The 22,512-nt window shown below is 41.0% G+C and overlaps 1 protein-coding gene across 4 annotated transcripts in view; it reads left to right on the plus strand.

The window, feature by feature from the left end:
* LOC119730924 (mediator of RNA polymerase II transcription subunit 13-like) overlaps window positions 1-22,512 on the plus strand; it is an 82,810-nt gene that overhangs the window by 1,964 nt on the left and 58,334 nt on the right. For all 4 annotated transcript variants that reach the window (XM_038203990.1, XM_038203992.1, XM_038203991.1 and 1 more), the window contains exon 2: window positions 4,460-4,733. In XM_038203990.1, the coding sequence (XP_038059918.1) occupies window positions 4,460-4,733 (274 nt within the window). The remainder of the gene's footprint in view (window positions 1-4,459; window positions 4,734-22,512) is intronic.

Below are 22,512 nucleotides of genomic sequence, written 5' to 3' on the forward strand. Positions count from 1 at the left end.
TCCAGCTATTTTACATACCCACTGGGTCCTGTTGGGTTGAGCGGTAAACCCCTATTCCTGTTGAAATCTGTTGGACTCGGCAGGCAACTGAAAACATACAGAGTCGGACTCGGTTGGGTACTGGTAACTAACGCCAAGTTGGACTCAGTTGGACCCAGCAGACAACAGAGAAATATGGCACAGTTGGATTCTGTTGGATTGAGCATGCCAGTCGTTAGGTACCCATTACCCAACAACTTGGCAAGTTGGGTTGTGTGGGACCGTTTTGGATTGAGCAGGAAACTCACATGAGTAACCGTCGGACTCTGTTTGATTTAGCAGGGTAGTTTTGAGGAACTACTTGGGCGTTAGGGTTAACAGTGCCTTTGTCTATTTCATGGAAACCAAAGCAGTATGTAAAGCAAAAGGCAAGCTTACCTCCAGGGGAAAAATTTGCCCTAACCCTGCTGAATCCATCCAACTATGTCATACCCAATGGAGCCTGTTGGATTGAGCAGTAAACCCCTTGTGTACATTCCTGATGCAAAATGTTGGATCATTCAGCAGGCAACTGAACCGCATTATAACGCCAAGTTGGACTCCGTTGGATTCAGCAGACAACTGAAAATAAGGCACAGTGGATTGAGCAGGACACTCCTGTTGGACTCTGTTGGATTAAGCAGAGTAGTCCTGAGGAACTACTAGAGAGTTAGGGTAAAACAATCTGAACAGGAAGCACTATCATCTATAAAAAGTGTTTTTTTTTGTATATAAGGATAAAGCACAATTCCTTTCTCTACGATTTGTGCTAACTGATAAACAGCGTCATGAAATTGTCCCATGTGTACCGGTACCACAGTCATACCACCAGACTTCTAAAGGGTCCTTCTTGTGTAAAAGTTGGACAGGTACCAGTCTGGAGTTAGCTTCAGATCGAATCACTTCTTCTCTTTGTGTTGCAAAATGCAAAGTCAATTCTACCCCAAAATCTGATTTGAACTGTACATGTACTTACACGTACATGTACGTATAGAAAACAAACATACTGTACTCGGTTCAGTGTGCTAGCTTTAACTACTTTACATGTAGATGTTTGCAGACAACAGTCCGAAATATTTCTGGGATATGGTTGGAAGTGGTCTTTTGTGCCAAAAGGAATGTGTGTCTCCATTAGGCCCCCCAAAAAGTCTCCGGTTTCTGGTATGCACGCGTGTCGCCGTAGCCATGCACATCAGCAAAATGAAAAAGTTTTTTTTTCAATGAAAGATGATGTCTCAAAACCGTCAAACTCACTGGTTTGACTGGAATCCTGCTGCTGCACAATTTTAACGTGTTTTTAGATTGGGTTATGGTCGAGAATAAGCTTTATGTGGCCTCTCTGGACTCCTATATATTTGCACTAAGTTTCGTTGGGCACCATTTGCAGTCATCAGCCGACATTTGAAGCAAAAAAATCAGGTAAAAAAAAAAAAAGCCGCATCGCCGCACCACTTTTTGGGCAAGCTCCATACCAGAAACCGGAGACTTTTTTTTTTGGGGGGGGGGGCCTTACAATGTAATTTGCCATTGTTCACCATTATGGATTTACAGTGATCTCGACAACATACCGGTAGCCACTGCGCTGTCGATACACAGTAATGATGAAACCATGTTGGGCCATCACCTTACGTGATTTCTTTTTTGGAGACAGTTACGAGGCAAGCTTTGAGACAAAGGGAATTTGTCTTGCTTTGTCATCATCTATGTACAGACATTTTGCATTTTAAACATCACCATTACGTGTTCAATAAGTTTATTAGTTTCCTGTTGTGGACTAGTCTGTGGAATAAATTATGCTTTCACGGCAAGCGTCTTTGATCGCATGCAGATTATGCAAAGCAAACACTGCGTCGTGACCTCCAGATTCTGACCATTCAGCGGGCGCCTTCTAGGGTGTCTTCGGTAACCCGATGCTGTATGACAAAACCATGGCAGCTATTGACCAATCAACAGCTTTGGCCAAATTTCTGCTCTCAATGGCTTCGCAAGTTCTAAAAGCGGCTCTGGTTGGCTGGTGCGCAGGTTCGCATGAAATATACAAGCACAGATACATACATCAGACGTTTGCAGTGTGGCTCTGCACATGTGAACCTCTGATCCTCACGCTAGTTGTGTACTGGGGGCCAAGAAACTCCTCTCAACAAGTTTATTGAAAACCTCTATCCTTCAAAAGAAAGTAGCAAAATCACCAGAGTGGGGATCTTCCTCATACCGAAAAAAAGCAACAAAAAAGACACAATGCGTCATATTGCCGGAGGATTTCTCACTTCCTGGCAACCTGCCAAGTCCTAATGGGATCAAGGAATGTTTTCATACATTGCGTTGTGACTTCCAGCGAGTTTTGTCAAATGACGTTGAGTAGTCTTACATTAGTAGTTTTTCTTTTAGAAAAATTCAAAATGTGGGAGAAAATCACAGGTAAAAGGTATGAGTGAATTTATGAAATGGTAAAGGTCACCAGAAATTGTTTTCTTTAATGCTGTAATTTATGTCCATTGGTAAATTTCGTTTTAACTACTGAATCCAAATCTGCTTTATGGATATTGTTACTCTAGTCTTTATTTCACTGCCCTAGAAATATGCCTAAGTCTTTCAGTACTATTCACACATTGTACTTGTAGTTATTAAGCCACTGACCTCACTCCAAGCAAACCAAATATACATGTATGCATGTAGTACCAGCATACGTGTACACTGTACATGTGTAATCAGGGAATAATTGCAGCGCCTTAATGCTTTCTCAATCCCCATATTTACATATTATACTATGTAAGCATGCATGTAAATCAAGCACAATGGCCAAAGTTCACTGGCCCACTGGCCTGTGTGTACTGTACAGTATGCTATTACTGTAAATGCACGTATGGTTTAACGCTCGAGTGACTGGCGCGATTGGTGCATGCCAAGTGCTTCGGAAGCCTCTGCATTGTAAGGCGCTGTGGATGCATGTCCAGTTAGTGGCATCACACTCAGTGAAGACATGCAGGCATGTTCTCACGCCGAGTCCGTTATTAAGCACTAGTCGGGTTCAACTGTCAGAAATTTGAGTGGGTGGATAAAAGACAATTGAAGAAGACTTCACGAAGTCAAGATATTTTGCCAGCCTTCGGCGTGGGGTCATTAGATTTGTCTGCGTACACATATTGATCGGAGGCATTATTGAATGGTTGTTCCAGGGGGGAAAGATGCACGGATCGTTTATGACTGGCATGTTGACAAGCGGGAGTATTGGGGAAAGGTCAAATGTCAGCCAGACATGAATCTCTGTGGTATTGATAGGGATCGGCTGGCTTAAGGTCCATGTGGCGTTACCCTAATGCTGTCACTTAGCACAACGGCATGTCAACAACTTTCCGACCTGTTTTTTGTTTTTTATTTTTCCAGTTTCATTTTTCAGTATACATGTATACATGTATATGGAGCCTTTAGATATGCAATGTCATTCCTTAACGGTTTTTAACATCGTACAAAATAATGATTCTTCCAGACAAGTACATACATGTACATGACCATGTGTAAACACATACCACATGTAGTTCAACATGTAATTGTGTACATCTGAGACAATGGTATACAAATATTGAGTGGCTCAGCGTGGAATGGGAGGAATATTATCGCGAGGTAAAATCTGGACTTTTCCATTTCACGAGGCGAAGCCGAGTGAACTGGAAAAGTCCAGATTTTACCGAGCGATAATATTCCTCCCATTTCACAATTTAAAGCCACTCAATATTTGTTTTATATAACTGACATATAGATCCTTGTCATTTGATATATTTGAACCTTTTTTTCAATACAAACTGAAGGAAAATCTATCTCTCTCTTCCAAACCACCCCATCACGAAAATGTTTGAACCTAACGCTGTAGCGCTGGCTCTTTGGAACAATACGCGCTACGCGCAACGCTGAACGCGCACACCAGCATGCATTTGCACGCAAATACCGCGTCATGATCCTAACTGTTGAATAGTATTTCCCATTCCCCATGGGCGGATAGTACTTTTTGAGCCGCGGCGTGAATGGGAGCAATAACGAATGCCATGTGATGTGAGTTCCACCAATCAAATGACTAGGATCTGTATGTCAGTTATATAATTCCAAATGTTTGGCTGTTTTTAGCTTAAAAAAAAAAAAAGGCCTTTTACATAAATTTCGCCAAAACAAACTGCGTGTACAGTGGTACCGTGGTGAAATGCGGCGCATCCAAATATTCACTATAACCCCACAAAACCCTTCAAATTCTACACAAAGGTTTTGGAAGAATTTGCATAATAAAGGAAAGCACAGCCCAGCCACCATGTGCCATGAAAGTTAACAATTTACAAAGATTGAACCGTTGACTGCCTTCACATAGCACCTGGAGTATTCACATGATTTTTATGGATTCAAGATGTACCTGTACATTTATCATTATTTTGATGATTTTCTTCCCCGTTCCCAGACGGATCTCTCGGGCATCAAATGGCGTAAGTTCAGCTACGATTGTCCCCAGGAGCCCCTGGGCCCGCTGGAGGACCCGGTCCTGGTGTCCTACTCCCGCTGCATCGCGGCCAACATTCTCAGTGTCTGGCGCCGCGTCCCATTCATGAACACCGACCTCTTGCTCTCCCTGGATGTGTCCATGAAACCGGACCCCATTTGGACCAAAGAACTCTGGATATACTGGTACGGGGACGACCCCAATTTGGAGGAGAAAATCTCACCGGATTTGAAAGGTAAAAGTTTGGGACAAGTGTGATCTGTTTCGGGAGAAACATATCAAAAAGTTTCACATGCCTTCATATTTTGTATAGGCTTAGTGTAGTTCTTTTTTCCCTTTCATGATGTGGTCCAGTTTAAAAAAAACCCAAAATTCTCTTGTAAAGGCAGGGGGAGTATCAGATTTTTTTCGTCGGTAGTTTTTTAGTGGCTCTTAAGAACCAGGCATGCAACTTGTCCTCGGATCAGCTGATTTCCTCGTTTTTCACTTCTCAAGACTGCCATTACAAATTGAAAAACACTGTACAAATCCTTGTGTGGTTTGGAGTTTCCTCGTTTTTCCTTAATTCCTAGTTGCATGCCTGAAGAACGCCAAATAAAAAATGTATAAAAACACCACCACCAAAATCTTAGGTTTGCCTTGCAAGACTTTGATAAGAAAAGTAAATTGAATACAAGCACTGTGAGCTGAGGAATGCCCAGGCACTGCCAATTCTTTGGTCACAAGGGGGCAGTGTTTTTAAACTGAATATTTCCCGTTCGAGCAATGCAGTAAAAGTTAGTTCAGACGTTGCACATACACAGTTCTGTATTCATTGCCAGTCCTCACTCATAAATGTTTGTCCCTGTTTTCCTAACATGTAAACTGTGGCGGCCATTTATAGACATGGGATGAGTGCATGAATTTACATTGTTTACACAGACGGACCAGAACTGGACTATGACCGACGTAATAGTTCCATCATAAAAACATTTTTGATAAACACTGCCTTTGTCCCTAAAATAAATCAGATCAAAACAAGTTGACGGTCGTAAGATGCAAAGTTCATGTCTACACTGATAGAAATTGGCTGAGCAATGGAGTTGTTCAGTGATACAATGAAACCGCATATGTGTACATCTACAAAAATTACAATGTACACGGAAACAGCTAAATAGCCTAGCTTTTATTTGCTTGCACTTCCTATAATTATTTTTTTTATTTTGAACTAAAAGCCATTTCAAACAGATGGCACTTCGATGTAGACATTTTTCTGTATAGGCATCAGTTTTCTCAGTGTCATTTGACCTTCATGTTGCATGAATTAACCCTAACCGCCCTGAATCCTTCAAAATCCTCTTTGCCAAAGTGGAGGAATTTGGAGGATTGAGGTTACCTGGCAAGAGTGCGTTACTGATTTCGTAGAATGCACTTTGTCAAGGTCTTGGGCTGGACCTTGTGTTGTTTTTGCTCAGCCATGCATAAATATAGGCCTGGATTATGCTTGAAATCCTCCGTACTGCTCCAGGATGTCACTGGTCAAGCCTCAACATATTGATAGTCACTGCCGCATGATTTTGCAGGATTCAGGCAGTGGTCATCCCTCCACGGACCATATTCAAGAAATAATGGAGGAATTTGCAGGATTGAGGCTACACTTATGTAAATGCTATTTTTCCATGAGGTCAATTGGAGGATTTTGTAGGATTGAGGCTACATCCTAGCAAAAAGGCCTAGGGAGTTAGGGTTCAAATAAAACAGAGAATGCTGTCGATATTTGTTTTCACTCTAGGAATATGTTAATTGAGATTTTAAACATACAGAGATTTCAATTTGAAAAGTTTACCCAGTGACACAAGGATTTGCAGCTTCTGATGATTGCAATTTAGTCGTGCAATGGAGTCTGTAATTGAGCCCACGTCCGTCACTAGGTCCCCCTCCAAAGCTGTCATCAAAATGGGTCAAGGGGCCCCGCATGGAATGGTGCCCTTAATGAAAACCAAATGATCAGCGACGGAATCTGTGTTGGTTCCAGGCAACAGCAACAAAGCTTTACAAAAACTGATCTGATCGGGAGATTTTGGGTCCATGAAATGTCAATGGCTCTTCATAATCAGTGCTTGAGTTGAGCTATTGGTGGCTCTGTATATCCCTAGGCCAGCAGTTTCTATGAAAAGGACAATTGCGATACATGTACACACTTTATCAGCTTAAGTTCCCTCAAATTTACATGTTTTATGTACGGTATCTTCAAACTCTTTTCATGCCTGTTTGTTGCAACAGTAGCCAAGGCTTGAAGGTAAAGACACTTGCTTGAGTATACGTACATGTAGGAGTTTATAGCAGGGTTCACCCTTAACTTTTTTTTGTTCACAAGCCAGCCGATAAGTGAACCAAGGGTCTTTTCAATAGTCCGCAATGTATTTTTTTTACATTTTTGCTCCAGAATAAACAACAATGTTATTAATAATTTTGAATCACCAAGCGGACTACAATGTACTTAGGGAATGGTTTTGACTACCCCGCTGCTGTATTTACTCGCATTTGGCAGGCGGGCTACCGCTAAGGTCGAACCTTGTACCGGTATATTGTAGGGTATAATGCATGTGCTAGTGATTTGCTCGATTGAATCCCCCATCCACCTAAAAAACAAAAAAACAAAATGGATTACAGGTGCAAATCAACCCCAGGCACCTGTGAGTTGTACAATTTGTTTGCACAGGGATACAAATTAGAAAACTTTGTTGTCCATTGTGGTCTTCCTTTTCCTACTGTCCATTGAATCTGGTGGGGATTCCAACACTAAACTGCTTCATGACTGGCCAACTGAGTCGGATTGTACTGTGCTATGTGTAGGTCATCATGGGACACAAAAGAGTGGGCCAACTCACTTTTGCTAGTTCCATTCTAATACCTGGCAGGCATTTACAGGCCTTTTCATCCCAGCACAATGCCTCCTCCCTCCTGGTCCTACATGTACATGTACATGTACATGTGCAGTACATGTAGGGGACCATCAGACCGCCTGTGTTGGTTTTGTTACAGTATACAACTTACAAGAACATGTACCGTATATTCACGTTTATTTCATGGCACAAGTTTTGCTGGAATGAAGTCTATCTGAAGTAGATTAATAAGTTAATTACATTTGTATGTGATGTAGATTTGTATTGTTGACAAGGTCACCTTTGAAATGTGGCTGGTGGAGGGTATCCATTGAAAACTGTTGTTAATAATAATTAATAAATACCTTGGAGAGTTGGTGGTTTCTGATTGGTCGAGACTCGATCACGTGGCCGGGCATTAACGGTGATAATGGACCGGCTTCAAAGATCAAGCGAATAAATGGCCCCTGAACCAGCATTGATCCAGCCTCGTTCAGCCCCATGCAAGCCAATGATTGGTCAAAATATAGTAACAGTCCTGCGGTAGCTTGTAACAATAGAGCACTGCACATGCGCTCAACCCCCATCGCGTGAGACTGACGCGCGCGTACGCATCACAGTTGCTAGGGATGCGTGCGTGCGCGCGCGTAAGGAAGTTTTGAAACGACATCGTAGTACTGAGGATGTTTACGACGAAAGCGTAGATCTACGATTTATTTTCTTTGAACACTTCACCCACCGACATATTTACCTTTCCTAAACCAAGCATCTTTGTAATTCCGGACACAAGGAATGTGTAAACGAGATTTCAGCTTCCTCCATCAGGTAAAGATATGAAAACATTGTTGTAATTTGTTTCGCTACGGCAGCAGTTTCTGTTGAGTTTACGTCGTTATAGCTGTTAAGCTAAAATATGGCCCATGAACATGAACACAAAAAAGTCTGGAAATATCGCCGAAAGAAAGTCACAAAATTGAGGCATTTTAACTGTTTATTTCGTTATAAAAGTATTTATTAATGGGAATAACAGTGTGAGGAGCCGGTCTTCACTGCGTGATAATGACCGGGTGTGGGGGTGACGGTGACCGCTGTTAATGGACCTCGACTTCGTCTCGGTCCATTAACAGCGGTCACCCCCACACCCGGTCATTATCACGCAGTGAAGACCGGCTCCTCACACTGTTATTCCCTTAGTATTCTACCTGTACATGTACCGTATCATTTAAAACTAGACACCCCCCAGCAAGTTTTTGTTCCAAAACGTTACTACTGCACCTGGAAATAACTTAAAACATTGGGCTCCAATTGTAAAACAACGAAACCACAATGTAAATTGTGTCAGTTTTCAAACCATAAAGCCAAATTTCTACTTGCCACAAAGTGAAGTTTACATCATGAAATTTTAATGGATATTGAAATGTTAATTGGCCGTTAACACACCGGTATAACATAATTTTATTATATATTTTTCCTGCATTGTTGCATGTAGTATCCAGTACATGAATGACAGGTTTCGGTGACCGTGTTGTTATGCTTTTGGGTTGATGCAATTGCAAGTCAACCAAAATACTAAATAATCCTAAATATGTACGTTTAGTCATAGCTATGCAATGCTTGAATTGCGTTTTGACCACAAATCTGATAAAAGAATTAAAAAAAAAAAAACCTTTGAATATTACAGACGCAGACCCCCACCCTAATTTCAATGTGCAAAAGAGTCATTCTGCCTTAACCCACAAATTTCAATGCCTTTGTTGCGTTCACTGTTGCTTGTGTCCTTTCACTATGCTCTATGGTTGCATCAGTAGGTTTATGGCCTTCAATGGGTTAAGAGTTGTTGGGTAGCTTTCACCGCGTTCCCACTTGAATTTGGAAAAGGTGGATCACGATCCGGCATTTTGGTGTGATCGTTATCTTACCACAACGAAACCGCAAGTCGCGTTCCCACTTATGCTTGATCCACCTTTTCAAACGGAAATGTTGGGTCTGAAAGGTCACTGAGTTCGGAATTACGCGCGCTCTGTGGAGTGCCAGTAGTGTTGCATGCTAGGCCAGGATGGGTCAGTTTTTAACAGCGCTATGAATTCACCGACAAAAATTACGCGAATTCACCGACATAAATCACGGATAGAGGATCCGTACGTGCATAAATTAACTGGTGAAATCGAACAGCGCCGCTCATTGTGTGACATCACGGCAGAAACCAATGCATCGATAAGGGATTCCCTGGTTCTGAAGGTTCTCATTAAAAATGGTCACATGATGTACTACGACATCTTTTCAAATTTTCTATAATCAATACTACAGATTTGTCACCTCCAGACGCACCGCGTTATCGGCACTATTCTCATTGCGTATTCGTAAGCTTTTCCATGATTCTGTGCCAAATTGAAGTGTTTTGGAGAGTGCGGACTCAGAGTCATTTATGGATGGAAAAATAAGTAAAATTTTTCGGAAAATAAAAGGTTTAGAAATGGAAGAATACGCAACGAAAATTGTAAAAGGCCTAGTGTAGTTTCAGGATATACCACGTGCATGCGCGGTGCTAGCCCGTAGTTCAGCGGTTGTTTATTGTGCACGTTGTGTACGTTGGAAATTTTCACATGAGCTACATGCCTGAAAGCGTGTTTCTTCGTTCTTAAGACCGCAACATTTTCGCGCCACTCGTGCACCGTGCGGATGTTGACAGGTCAAATTGCCGGATCAGATCCACCTTTTGCGTTCCCATCTGCCGTGATCCGCCAATTGCCGGATCTGATCCACCAATTGGGGGATCTGTATCCTGGTCCAGAGGTGGATCAGAAAAGGTGGATCTGATCCTGATCCACCTTATAACGGTTAGCGTTCCCACTACACACAATTGCCGGATCTGATCCACCAATTGGGGGATCTGATCCGGCAATTTGGCAAAAGGTGGATCAGATCCCCCAATTGGTGGATCAAGTGGGAACGGGGTCTTTGTTGCCAGTTATCAGCCGGATTATTGTGTTATTATCCTGCCTGGCTATATGGTTTTACCCCTGCACTGCCTGTACAGTAAAGTCTGGCTGCATTAGTTTATTTGGGAATATGTAACCTTGACAGTAGGCAGCAGGCATGCTGACTGGGCGCCATTTTTTTTTTTTGGTCTGATTGATCTGTGATTCGACCTTCGCTGCTCTGCCCAGCTTGGCTACGTGATCTAACCCGACGAGGTCCTGATTTATGCCATGCGCTTGAATACTGTTGTGCACACAGGTCATTTGTGTAGGACTGTTACTGAAGTCACCGTGCATATATGCAATTCAATTAAGATTCTGTGATGCCAAAGTAATGGATCTGAATTCTATTTAATTAGTGGTTGTTGGGAACTCAAGAAATTCCATTTGCCAAATTTTGTTTTTGTCAAATGTCAGTTGGTGCTTAAAGGTTTGCATGTATACGTGGATAGGATGAGAGGTATTGATAATTTTGTAAGAGTTGTAAAGACATGTGTAAAAACTCTTGAATTTGACCAAACTTCCAGCATTGCTGGTGGAAAATATTGTGAATTGCCCCAGTTCATGAGACAAATTAAAAAAAGGGGCTGTTTCTCTTTCATACATGAAGTTTTCTTAAAGATAAATCTGTTGCTCATTTGCTAAATACTTGTACTAGGCATTGTTTTTGGTGGTGTTTTTAAAAGACAAATGGAGTTGAGGTGTAAGAAAAGTGTGAACCTGATTCTTTTTTCCTGTCGATGAAAGGCAACTAATTTCAAATTTATGTTACTTTTTTCTTAAAACTTGACATATTATTTTGCCAAAAAAGCAATCAAAAGTTCTCTGAAATATTTCACAATTAATAGTACTTTTGAAATTTGAAGCACTCTCCTAAGACTTATTTTAAGAATTTATTTAAAATTGTAAGCACTTTTTTGCTTCTTGATATTTTTTGCTAACTTGCATTGAATGACTCAAATAAATTAATTGCCGTCCAACTACACGATTGTACTTCTGTTATTATTGAAGAAAGGAAATTCACGTCACATTTTGCCCTTTATTCGAAATCAAAGTGTCCTAGCTTTGCATAACCTAATGGAGCTTTCACCAATTCAACGAGCGCAGTACTCTGAGAAAGTGTAGATCTCTATCAATATCATCTTGACTGCTCAGGAAACTAGGCAGATTTCCTTCAGCACAACGGAAGCCGGCCAGCTCTCGGGTGAGCCCGCCAATGTTGTGATGTCATCACGGGCTTTGCTCTGAGGCTCGGGCCAGCTTAACGCACCGTACGCACGGCTGAAGACTTGGTTGCTGAAGACGTGCTTGTTTATAACGCCGCCGTGCAGCCAGAGCTTTATAAATAGACTGCAGTTTACCCTCGTCGCAGTTACCCTGTGTCACTTTGGGAACTGGTTTTGTCTGAAAGGAAAGATTCCCTGTCAAAATCACGCAAGTGCAGTGTATAAACGTAGACAACTTTGAGGAAGTCCCATGTGCGCGTAGCCGGACTATTGCCAAACTCGGTGTGAAAACTCAATCCATACGGGTAAAGGATGGGACCTACAAATAAGTAACAGCCCAAGTTGAACTATACCGAAGGGCTCAAAGTTTGTTTAGCCTTACCCGTTTTCACCTCTAAAACTAGTTGATAGAAAGGAGTTAAATCGGGCAAATGAGCAAAGCAGTTTAGAGAACTGTTTCCCTATGGCCCCCGTGCGCGAACAAAAGAGGGCGCCTTGTAACCACTTTTGAGAGCCCCTTGACGAGACACCGCATGTGCGAACTGTGCTGGTACGCACGACTTATTTATCCTGAATGTGCACAAAGCTAAGCCATAGCGTGAGCCCTGAGTGTTGTCAGCGCGCGAATACTTTCGAATTTAGTTTGCAATGGTCTCCAGCCCCCAGACTAATCCCCGCCCCAATAACTTTGGATCATTCGAAATACGCAGTGGATGGACGGGGAACCAGTCTAGGTCTCCCCCAACTCTCCTTTTCTGGCCGTTGAGGGGGTACTTGTGCATGGAGCCCATAAGGTGGCAGCTTCAAATCCCTGTCCAGTATTAAAATATGAACATGTTAATTTTACCATATTTTATACAAATTTGATAAATCAATTTTTGGCCCCAAATTGGATGGTCTAAACAGTGAGAGCAACAGATACCAATAAGATAAAGTTGACGGTTGCCCCACTTTATCTTAATTAATTGCTAACTTCACCATACAAACCTTGAAAGCGTAGCAACAGATACACAAACATAGATTGCAGCAAGTACAGAGCTGCCCTGTCATTTATAATGTGGTGAATCTTTTCTTAGTGCCTGTTACGGTAGAAATTATGGTTTGTCAATGAAGCTTTATGTAGTCGGATGAGTACCTGCATCTCTGATCTGAAGCAAACATTCACATCGACGAAACTCATTTTGTGACAGCAATTTTCTCAATTCTCAATTTTCTTACAATCAAAAAGATTCCTAACACATGCCCCTGATATTAAAATCATCTTACAGTACCTCATCTTTCATTTACTATAGAGCATCAGCCTTCCAGTAAAAAAACCCATCTACTTAAATCAGTAATGAGGCTGCTCATTTCTCCCCCGCAAAGATCAAGCTCTAAATCAGATGCCATTCTGGGAGCTATTTATAGTCGTCGCCCATTCCCTTGGTTAACATTCAAGCTGCAACCACACTGTGTGGCATGTACTCTAGCTACCGCCTCCTCATCTTCTCCCCCTGTGTAATTATCAATACTTTTTTTTTTTATTGTAAACCGCCACCTGCCTAGTTGGGTTAATTTTCGATCCAATTCCCTGGATAAATGCCTGGACGCAACGGCCGTCCACCGGCGTGCGTGGTTACACGTAATATCAGCCAAGCCAAAGAACAGGTGACGAGGAGGAGGAGGGGGGGGGGGGGGGGGGGCTGAGAGAGATGTAGGCAGGGTGGACTCTATTTATTATCCTCTGGGCTATTCTTTGATGACAAGGGGGAGACACTGGTGGGAATATGGTTATAATTTGGAATAAATGAATAGCTTTTTGAGGAGTGTTTTTTTTACACATGTGGAGTTTTATGATGAGATTGTTGGCTAGGATGTTAACAGCTTTCCCCGGTCTGTTTTGTGGGTTTTGTTTTGTTTGTGAGCACTCGATGCTTGTAATTTTCATCTTACCATCATAGGTTTTTCTCCTACATGAAATTACAATCAATTTCAACATACATGTACTATTCAGTTTAAAATTATTTTGTGTGTGGAATAAAGGCGGTGTGAATAGGGCCAGGGATACAAAGTTAAAGCAATGTGAAGAATGTTTATTTCCTTGGTTGTACAAAATAAGCGTCGTAAATGCTAACAGTTCATAGATTAATTCAAAATGATCCTTAAGTTTATGTAAACAAGGCATTATTCCACGCAAAGTTATGTTCGTGATTGATTTCAAAAGCAATATTTATTTATGTTCATGTTTGACCTGACAGTTTTCCCCCCACAAATTCAAAAGACCAAACCCACATGAAGTTCACTATGTAGGGTACCATAGCACATGGAGATCTTGTTCCTAGAAACATTTTTCAGCAAGTTGACAGGTTTATGTTCGTCTAGCACGTTTTGTGAAGGCCTTGAAATAACTTTCCCAGAACAGGAACTCTGAGATTTCCAGTGCAGCCTTATGACAGTGCATACTTTTGCACACAAGCCCATTGGCCTGGTACTAACATTCTATCATGCACACATAGACCTTGACCCCAGATCCTTTGTCAGCCTGGATCTTTACAATGTCTGTTCTAAGAAATGTGTACATTGTTGAGGCTATCAGGGAAAACCCTGGATTCTTGAGCTGAGTAGCTTATATAAACCCTAACCCCTTGGGTATATTTACTAGAAAGTATCCTGAATCAGCCAAAATCCATCAAAATTGCAATGCAAAAACATTTTGGTGGCCAGTGAGTCCATCAGAATCCACCAGTTAGCCAGGAGTAAATCTGTTGAGATCCTGAATCCATCAAAGTCCCCCAACTGCTCAATATGGAGGTATCCTGAATCCATCAAAATACTACAGTACCGCTAGGCTTCATGTCCCGAATCCATCATAATCCCCCAACTTTTTCAATATGGAGGTATCCTGAATCTGCCAAAATCCCCCGAGACAGGGGTGTGGATTTTGATGGATATCAGGTATGTTAGGGTTAAAATAGCCAAAATGTACACGTACAGTGTACAAGTCGGTCATTCTATAAATTTGAAGGTCATATACAATATTGACAAATTATAAAAAAACTACCAAATTATTATCAAATATCTTACTCGACTATTAGTGAATAATAGTGACAAGCATCCTGTGAAATCATGGCACCTGGTGTGCTGTCATTTTCAAGAATAGTGGAATTTTTGTATCAATTTCCAACAATGGTTGGCCGACCATCGTTGACAAAAAAAGTTCCCTTCTTTCAAATACTGCCTCCAGGTTACCAAATTTAGTTAGTCCACATTTTGTTTGCAATCAGTTGCACATCCGTGAATGGCTGCAAGCCGGCTGGTCTGGTTCCCTGACCCCGACCTCAATAAATTGCCACGTTTTGTCTGAAGTAGGGTCACGGAACCAGACCACAACAATGGCATTTTTTTGGGTTGTTCAAGCATCTATACACAAAACTTTAAACAGGTCAGTACATTTGCTATAAAATACTAGCCCCCTAGTCCATCCATTTCTGAAAATTACAGCAAAAGCAAATGTTGTACTTCTATGTGCACAAAACAAAATCAGACCCTTCTTTTAAACATGGCTCTGCCAATGACTTGCCCTTTCCAGACAATTTTAAACAAAAATCAGGTCCTCAGAGAATCCCGCAAAGCCAAGAGTAGCTATTTGGGACAATATTCCCACATGGGCCTGCATGGTCTGGCCCACCTGTTGTAGCCAACAGTGCACTGCCCATCCCCTGACTGGTTTTACTGCCCAATTAATCACTCGTCAGGCTGGCATAACTTTGTTAGCCAGGGTGACAAGTCCTGTATGACCTGAAAGGGTCAGCCTGAGGTTTGTGTGCGTAGATGAATTACTGTACGTGTACATGCTAGGCCCCCTTCAATGGCGAAAGCATTGTACAAGCTACAATGTAAAGATGCCATTGAAGGGGGCCTTCGTGACAGAAGTGAAGTCGTTCCAGGATTGTCTGTAATGCTTTGATTATGCACAGTACAACATGTAATATACACCAACCACTGTATTTTTCCAGTGTAACTTTTTGTACTGTTACTAAATTCAGGGGTGTGAAATCTCAGCTTTAAAGCGATTTCAGCTTTTTTTTGTTTTGGATTTCAGCTTTTTTTCAGCTTTTTCCCTCACTTGCTGTGTACAAAAGTATAGGAGATTTCCAAAGTTCAGCTTTTTTACACCTTTTCCAGCTGTTTTTAGCTATTTTTATCAGTGGTCACTCACACCTCTGTTAATTATTCATGATCCAAATATGACTTTTGTGGCATTTTTTCCCCTTCAAATCTCTTTCAGCCACAATAAATTCTTAACCGCTGTTGCCAATTTTAGCAGATTTTTTTTTAATAGATCCAAAAGCTTATCTGAGCAATAGGCGTATCATTTAGATCCAATAGGAATTTGCCAACAGTAAAAAGACTCATTAAAAAAATATCCATGCTGGTATTTATTGTGGCCATGAAAACAGACCCAATTTTATTGACAGGAATTAAAATGTGGCTGGCGCCAGTGGGTATGCCTGCTGCGTTTGGTTATAAAAATGCAAATCAGTTGTAAAATAACCCAGTACTAAACTTCATGAATATATATGGTAACAAGTCTCAAAATTTAACTCAGTCAAGTAACAGTGTAAGATGAGTACATAATTGGAATGAACCCAGACTTTATTATATGCGCACTCATAATTTAAATAGGTTGTGGAATGCTCGAAGACATTTCCGTCATTTTTCGGGTATATGTAGCCTAAGGTGTGATGAAATATAAACGACTATTGTTTCTGTCATGAAATGAGTACAAAGGGTACTTTTGAGAGCTATTTTTCAGGTCCTGTTTCGACCCGAACGTGCAATTTGTGTAAAAGTCGTCATTGCGGGCAGCAAACAAAACACAGTAAATCGTGACGTAATAAACAGGACTCGTTTATGCTACTCTGCATCAGGAGTCCTGTTTATTACGTCGCGATTTACTGTGTTTTGTTTGCTGCCCGCAACGACGACTTTTACACAAATTGCACGTTCGGGTCGACACAGGTATGACAGGACTTGAAAAACAGCTCTCAAAAGTACCTTTTGTACTCATTTTATGACAGAAACAATAGTCGTTTTTATTTCATCACACCTTAGGCTACATATACCCGAAAAATGACGGAAATATCTTCGAGCATTCCACAACCTCTTTAATAATGAAAAAGAACACAGAGATTGTTAACAAATCAGCATGAATGTTTAATTAGTGTACTTTTATCGAATGCTATTTTTCTTATTTTACATGTTGATGTACCTGTATAAGTTCTAAAAGGTCCTGCAGAAGTCCAATGCACTCAAGATGTATGAGTTGTGCTCCAAAAAAAGAAAAAAAGAAGAGATGATCTTCAGTGTACTTGATGTTGTTGAACCAAGTGCGTAACGTAAATTTCCAGCGTGATGGCATGATGAATGTGTTGAATTTCTCAAGCATGGCAAGAATGCCAGTAAATCAGAGCCCTGCACCAGCCAGAGTTTCCCCGTTTTATTATTGGATAAGTTCTTGTTCATGCGGGGGCTTCGAATATCACACAGGAAAAGGGGGTCACGGTGTCCTCATCATGCACTGTGCTGGGGGTTATACATGGTTTGTCGGTATGTAAGCTGACAGCAGCAGGTCAAGATGGGATGGCACGATATCGATTCAAGACACATGAAGCATGCACTGTAAGTAGAGACTATCACAATGAATAGTATTCCAGGCACAAAGTAAAATCTGAGCAATTACCAGTCAGCTATTCATTGTATGAATTTTTACTATGATACAAGTTTGTGAAAAAAATTATGTAACGCTAAAAATTAAGACTTTCACTCATTCCAGTTTCCCGTATTGATGAGTGCACAGAGATTGTTACCAAATTAAATACATACAGTGTACAATGTACATGTAGCCTATAGCATACATTTACATGCATGTACAGTAAAAATTGACAGTGCAGGCTCTAAGCATTTTTATGCATAATGACAGAACCCGAAGGATCAGAAAAAGGCTTGCGGGAGATTAAACTCTGCTGTCAAGACAGATTGACTGTAATATAACAGCGATATTACTACATGTACGTAGGCATGCCTTTTCATTGGGATATTGAAGATGTACATGTACCAGTACTTCTACAGTATTTTAACTCTCTGAGTGTACACGGTCAGTACAGCATACACGTATACGGAGGTTGTGAAACCGAATGCACATAAATGTATTAGATTCATGCATTATTAGATAGAATGGCATAAAAAGTGAAAGTGTGGCAGGATTCGAGTCGGGGAATGAGAAAGCTTTTCCAGTTCGGAATGAAACGGTTTTCCCTTCATAATTACAACAATCCTTTTTATAATCTGGGGGAAAAACAATTCCCTAAATTATCCAGAAGGTTGCTGTTGCATAAACACAGCACGGTCTAATTTTCTGGATTGTGAAAATATAATTTAGTAATTATTTATATATTTGCAGTGTAAATTGATGTACTGGTCTTCATACAAATTAATTATCAGATTGATTGTGTATTTGTGAGTACATGTACAATTTATGATTGACAAAGTTAAAGCTTGATTTGAATAATGCATTCAAATTAATATCTTACATGTAAATCAGCTGCAGATTTATCTTTGAATTAATAAAGCCTTTGAAAGAAAGCAAGAACCTACAGAGGGATTTTTTCTTCTAAAGTTGAAATGCATACATGTACTTGATGAAATACATTTCATGTGTTCATCAGAATCCTTTCTCAATCCTCAACCACTCCGTGGGCTACGCTAATCATGGTCCCCCGTGGTTCTCACAGTTGATACCACAGCACTGTGTCAAGTTACAGGTGAATATATTATTATTAACGGGCTGGGGGGGGGGGGGCTCATGATATGCAAAGAGGTCTACGCATCTACGGCATCTCATCAAGAGGACTGTTTTTTTTTTATCATTATCATTTGAGATGTTGTGTGTAATTCAACTTTCTCTATCTGTGTTGAAAGTGTTAATTACAAAGTGACAAGATAATTGTCTGTGCTGTGATTCATGGCCATTGAATGTGGATGAAAGGAAAGTTGGAATTTGATTGTGCACAACCGTGTTTGTACATGTATGTGTAGCCCATGTGGCTCGCTGGCTGCATATTGTTCAACAACAACTACAAACAAAAATCTTTCACCCCAAAAAAGTCATTTGTATGTGACAGGCTTAAGTTTGATTTTAAAAAGTTGAACAGTATACTTTTCAAAATAAGATAAAAATGTCTATAAATGTAATACATTGTAATACAGTGTGTTCAGGTAATATTGATTGTGCATGCTTTGACATTGTATCAAATCAGAGGACAGAAGAATTTCCTGGTGTGCATGCATGAATGTGTTTTGCTACAACACTGTACATGTAATAACCATCATCAAGATTTGTATTCAAGGTCCATGGTGGAAACATTGATGTTTCAATCCATGAAGCCATTTAGTTTTACTGCAGGCATTTTAAGCAACCTGGGTGCATTTTAATACCACCCTATTAAATTTAACAGCAAAAACACCTTCCCCTTACCCCGTAAACACTCAACTTGACTGGCCAAGCTCAAGTCTTTCCCCCAGGGAGGCTATTTTATAGGGGCATGTCTCTTTGCTGGAATCACTTCAGATCACTCAATATAATTTTTTTGTTTACTTTTTAAACATTGAACGTATTCTTTTTGTATTTTAAAACAAGTTTTGTTTTTCAAGATTGTTCCTGCTTGAGCTTGAGAAGGAGTGTGAAGATCTTTGATTCTGAGAAACTGGATGTTTGTGGATTATGTTTGTTTTGCAATTATTAAATCAATAGAGTTTGTACATGAGTATGTACATGCGCTGTAGTAAATCTATACTACAAATCCCTTTCAGCTGTGAAAGGGAGATTATTTGTATGTTCTGTACCAATACATGTGTACTACATGTACGTTTACAGTGAATGTACATATGTACATTTAGGAACATTCAGGGGCGGATCCAGGAATTTTCGCAGGGGGGGGGGGGTTTCATCAGCCCAAAAATCTGAAAATGTACACACTTTTTTTTTGTCCGGACACTTGGCCTCCGTAAAATCAAAAACAGGGGGGGGGGGGGGGGGGGGGGGGGGACGGGACCAATTTCAAAAGGGGGCGCCGTTCAAATTCGACGATTATTAACACTCATTACAGAATGGTGTACCGTATTTTGAACAGGCGGACATTAGACCAGTATAATTTTTTGGGGGGGGGGGGGGGACTTATTTTTTAGGAATTTGTATGAGAATTTTTTTTTAGACAGAGCTGGGGGGGGGGGGGGGGACGGGACCAATTTCAAAAGGGGGCGCCGTTCAAATTCGACGATTATTAACACTCATTACAGAATGGTGTACCGTATTTTTTAGGAATTTGTATGAGAATTTATTTTTAGACAGAGCTGGGGGGGGGGGGGCGGGACCAATTTCAAAAGGGGGCGCCGTTCAAATTCGACGATTATTAACACTCATTACAGAATGGTGTACCGTAGGGGGGGGGACGGGACCAATTTCAAAAGGGGGCGCCGTTCAAATTCGACGATTATTAACACTCATTACAGAATGGTGTACCGTATTTTTTAGGAATTTGTATGAGAATTTATTTTTAGACAGAGCTGGGGGGGGGGGGACGGGACCAATTTCAAAAGGGGGCGCCGTTCAAATTCTACGATTATTAACACTCATTACAGAATGGTGTACCGTATTTTGAACAGGCGGACATTAGACCAGTATAATTTTTTTTTGGGGGGGGGGGACTTATTTTTTAGGAATTTGTATGAGAATTTTTTTTTAGACAGAGCTGGGGGGGGGGGGGGTTACCCCCAAACCCCCCCCCCCCCCCCCCCCCTCTGGATCCGCGCCCTGACATTTTCACAATGAATGTACCAGTATGCCCATTTTGTTCACCTGCCTACTGTTGTATCACTGTATTGCAGGTGTACTTGATGTTAAAGTTGTTACTTTATCATTTTTGTTACAGTGGATGCACAAAAGGTCACTCAGGCCTATCTTGGAAATACAAAACCATTGCCCTTTAACTCTGCCCTAACGCTTCAGGTCAATAATCAGTCAAAGTTTTGAGCAGAGGTGTTGCAGTTTTTCCTGAATTACTTGTCCTTCAGATTGCCTTGCCTCACTCAGTTGTTTTAATTGATCAAATTGGCCTGTAACTGTAAGACCGTAAGACACACCAGCAGAATTTGTGGAATTCCACACTGATGATGTGTCCAACTCGTGTTTTCCAGGTGTATTCGTTCAATTTGGTTGCACACCTTCTGGTCACGTTACTGTGGCAACCAGGAATGCCATTCTTGAGTTTTTCTCTTCTTTATATTTTTTGGTTGGTCAGTTGACCCTGAGGTTAGGCAAATACTGGTTTGGTAGTCAACCCCGCTGAGGCAGTGCGGAGGAATTCATGGATTTACAGCCAGAAACATTGTACCAGAAAAAGGCACTTCTAAAAGGGCAAGTGTTGACTGAGGGGTATTCATAGGTGTACTGGGGGGGGGGGGGGGGGAGCAGAAGAAGGAAGGTCAGGGGCAGGCTTAGGGACTGCCTTCAACTTCAGGCTGTCAAAGATTAACAGGGACTTTGGGGATCAGACGTTTGACATTGAAGGGGTGTAAGTTAGTAATTGTTTCCTTTGAAAATGCTAATGTCTGTGAGACCATTCCAAGTGGCAGCAAGGCAAAAAAAAAAAAAAAAAAACCCAAAAAGGCAGCCTGTAGGCTTGGGATTTGATTGACATGGAAACTATAGCACACAGTATCTGACCCGTCAGTTTTCAGATACACACAATAATGATTCTTTTGAAAACTCCTTTAGGAGTTAGGGTTGGGGGATGGGATAAGTTTCAACTAGGACTGTGAATCGGAGCCGTGTACCCGACCGTTGATGTCAGGAACCGGTTCCAGATTATGGGATCAGGTACCCGTAACCAACTTTACAAATTACTCAGTAACTTGTCAGACAATTAGAAGGCAAGGTTTTGAAGGTCATTTGTGGGAAATTCTCAAAATGAAAACAAGGCTAAATGAGAAACAAAACAAATCCATGTGTACGACGTTCGCAAAAGTTGCAGTTTATACCGCAAAGCTACGTACATAAGGCTCACTGTTCACACTTGTATCTTGCTGTATTGACCCATCGATGTGGTAGTATTTTGGAGCATACCTTATGAACAATCTGGACACCAACTTGGGTTGGGTTGGGTTTCTTAAACGGGTACCCTGTTACCCATGTTTTTTTCAGTTAGGTATCCGGTTCCCTGACTCGGATTTTATTTTGACATACTGTACTGGTAGGTTCAAATGTCAGTAAAAAAAATATCTAGTCATAACTTCAGTTGCATGTAGGTAATGATTCACATCAATTCATGTTGGTGCATTCATTTTTCTTTTCAAATTCCCACTTTAATTTTGAAATATTAGTATGTCTAATCTCATGTCCATATATCAAATTACGGAAAATAAGTGAGCTTTCATCCCCGGACCTAATTGAAATTTTTAAGGTCATCCCTTTATTTTTGTGGACAAAGGACTTTTTATTCTTTGATTCCAGTAAATGGTGAACACCATAATGGGTTAATGAATCCCTCACTTTGCAACGAGGCGTCGGATCTATTGTCCAGAGATGTCTCACTCATGCAAGCGCTTGTCCCAAAGTGTCTACATCATTTATTGCCAGCTGCTAAAACTACGCAATTTTCTCACAAAGATCCCGGCTGATATATAATTATTCACTGTTGAAACGCCAAAGGAGGAGAGGCTTGTTTACTCATATTTTTTCTTTCTTTTTTATTGGGAAAAAATAGTCTTTGGGACTGTAATCTAAGCTTTGTGCCGGGAACTGGCACATGTGGGTCCCCTCGGAGATGAAGAAGACCATGTGGCCATCCCATGTGGCCGATTTTGGAGTTAGTATGTGGGTCGCGACCCCCAAAGTGCTGGGGTCTGGC

Source organism: Patiria miniata, unplaced genomic scaffold, assembly GCF_015706575.1.
Source record: "Patiria miniata isolate m_02_andy unplaced genomic scaffold, ASM1570657v1 HiC_scaffold_22, whole genome shotgun sequence".
In the NCBI taxonomy this organism is placed as follows: domain Eukaryota; kingdom Metazoa; phylum Echinodermata; class Asteroidea; order Valvatida; family Asterinidae; genus Patiria; species Patiria miniata.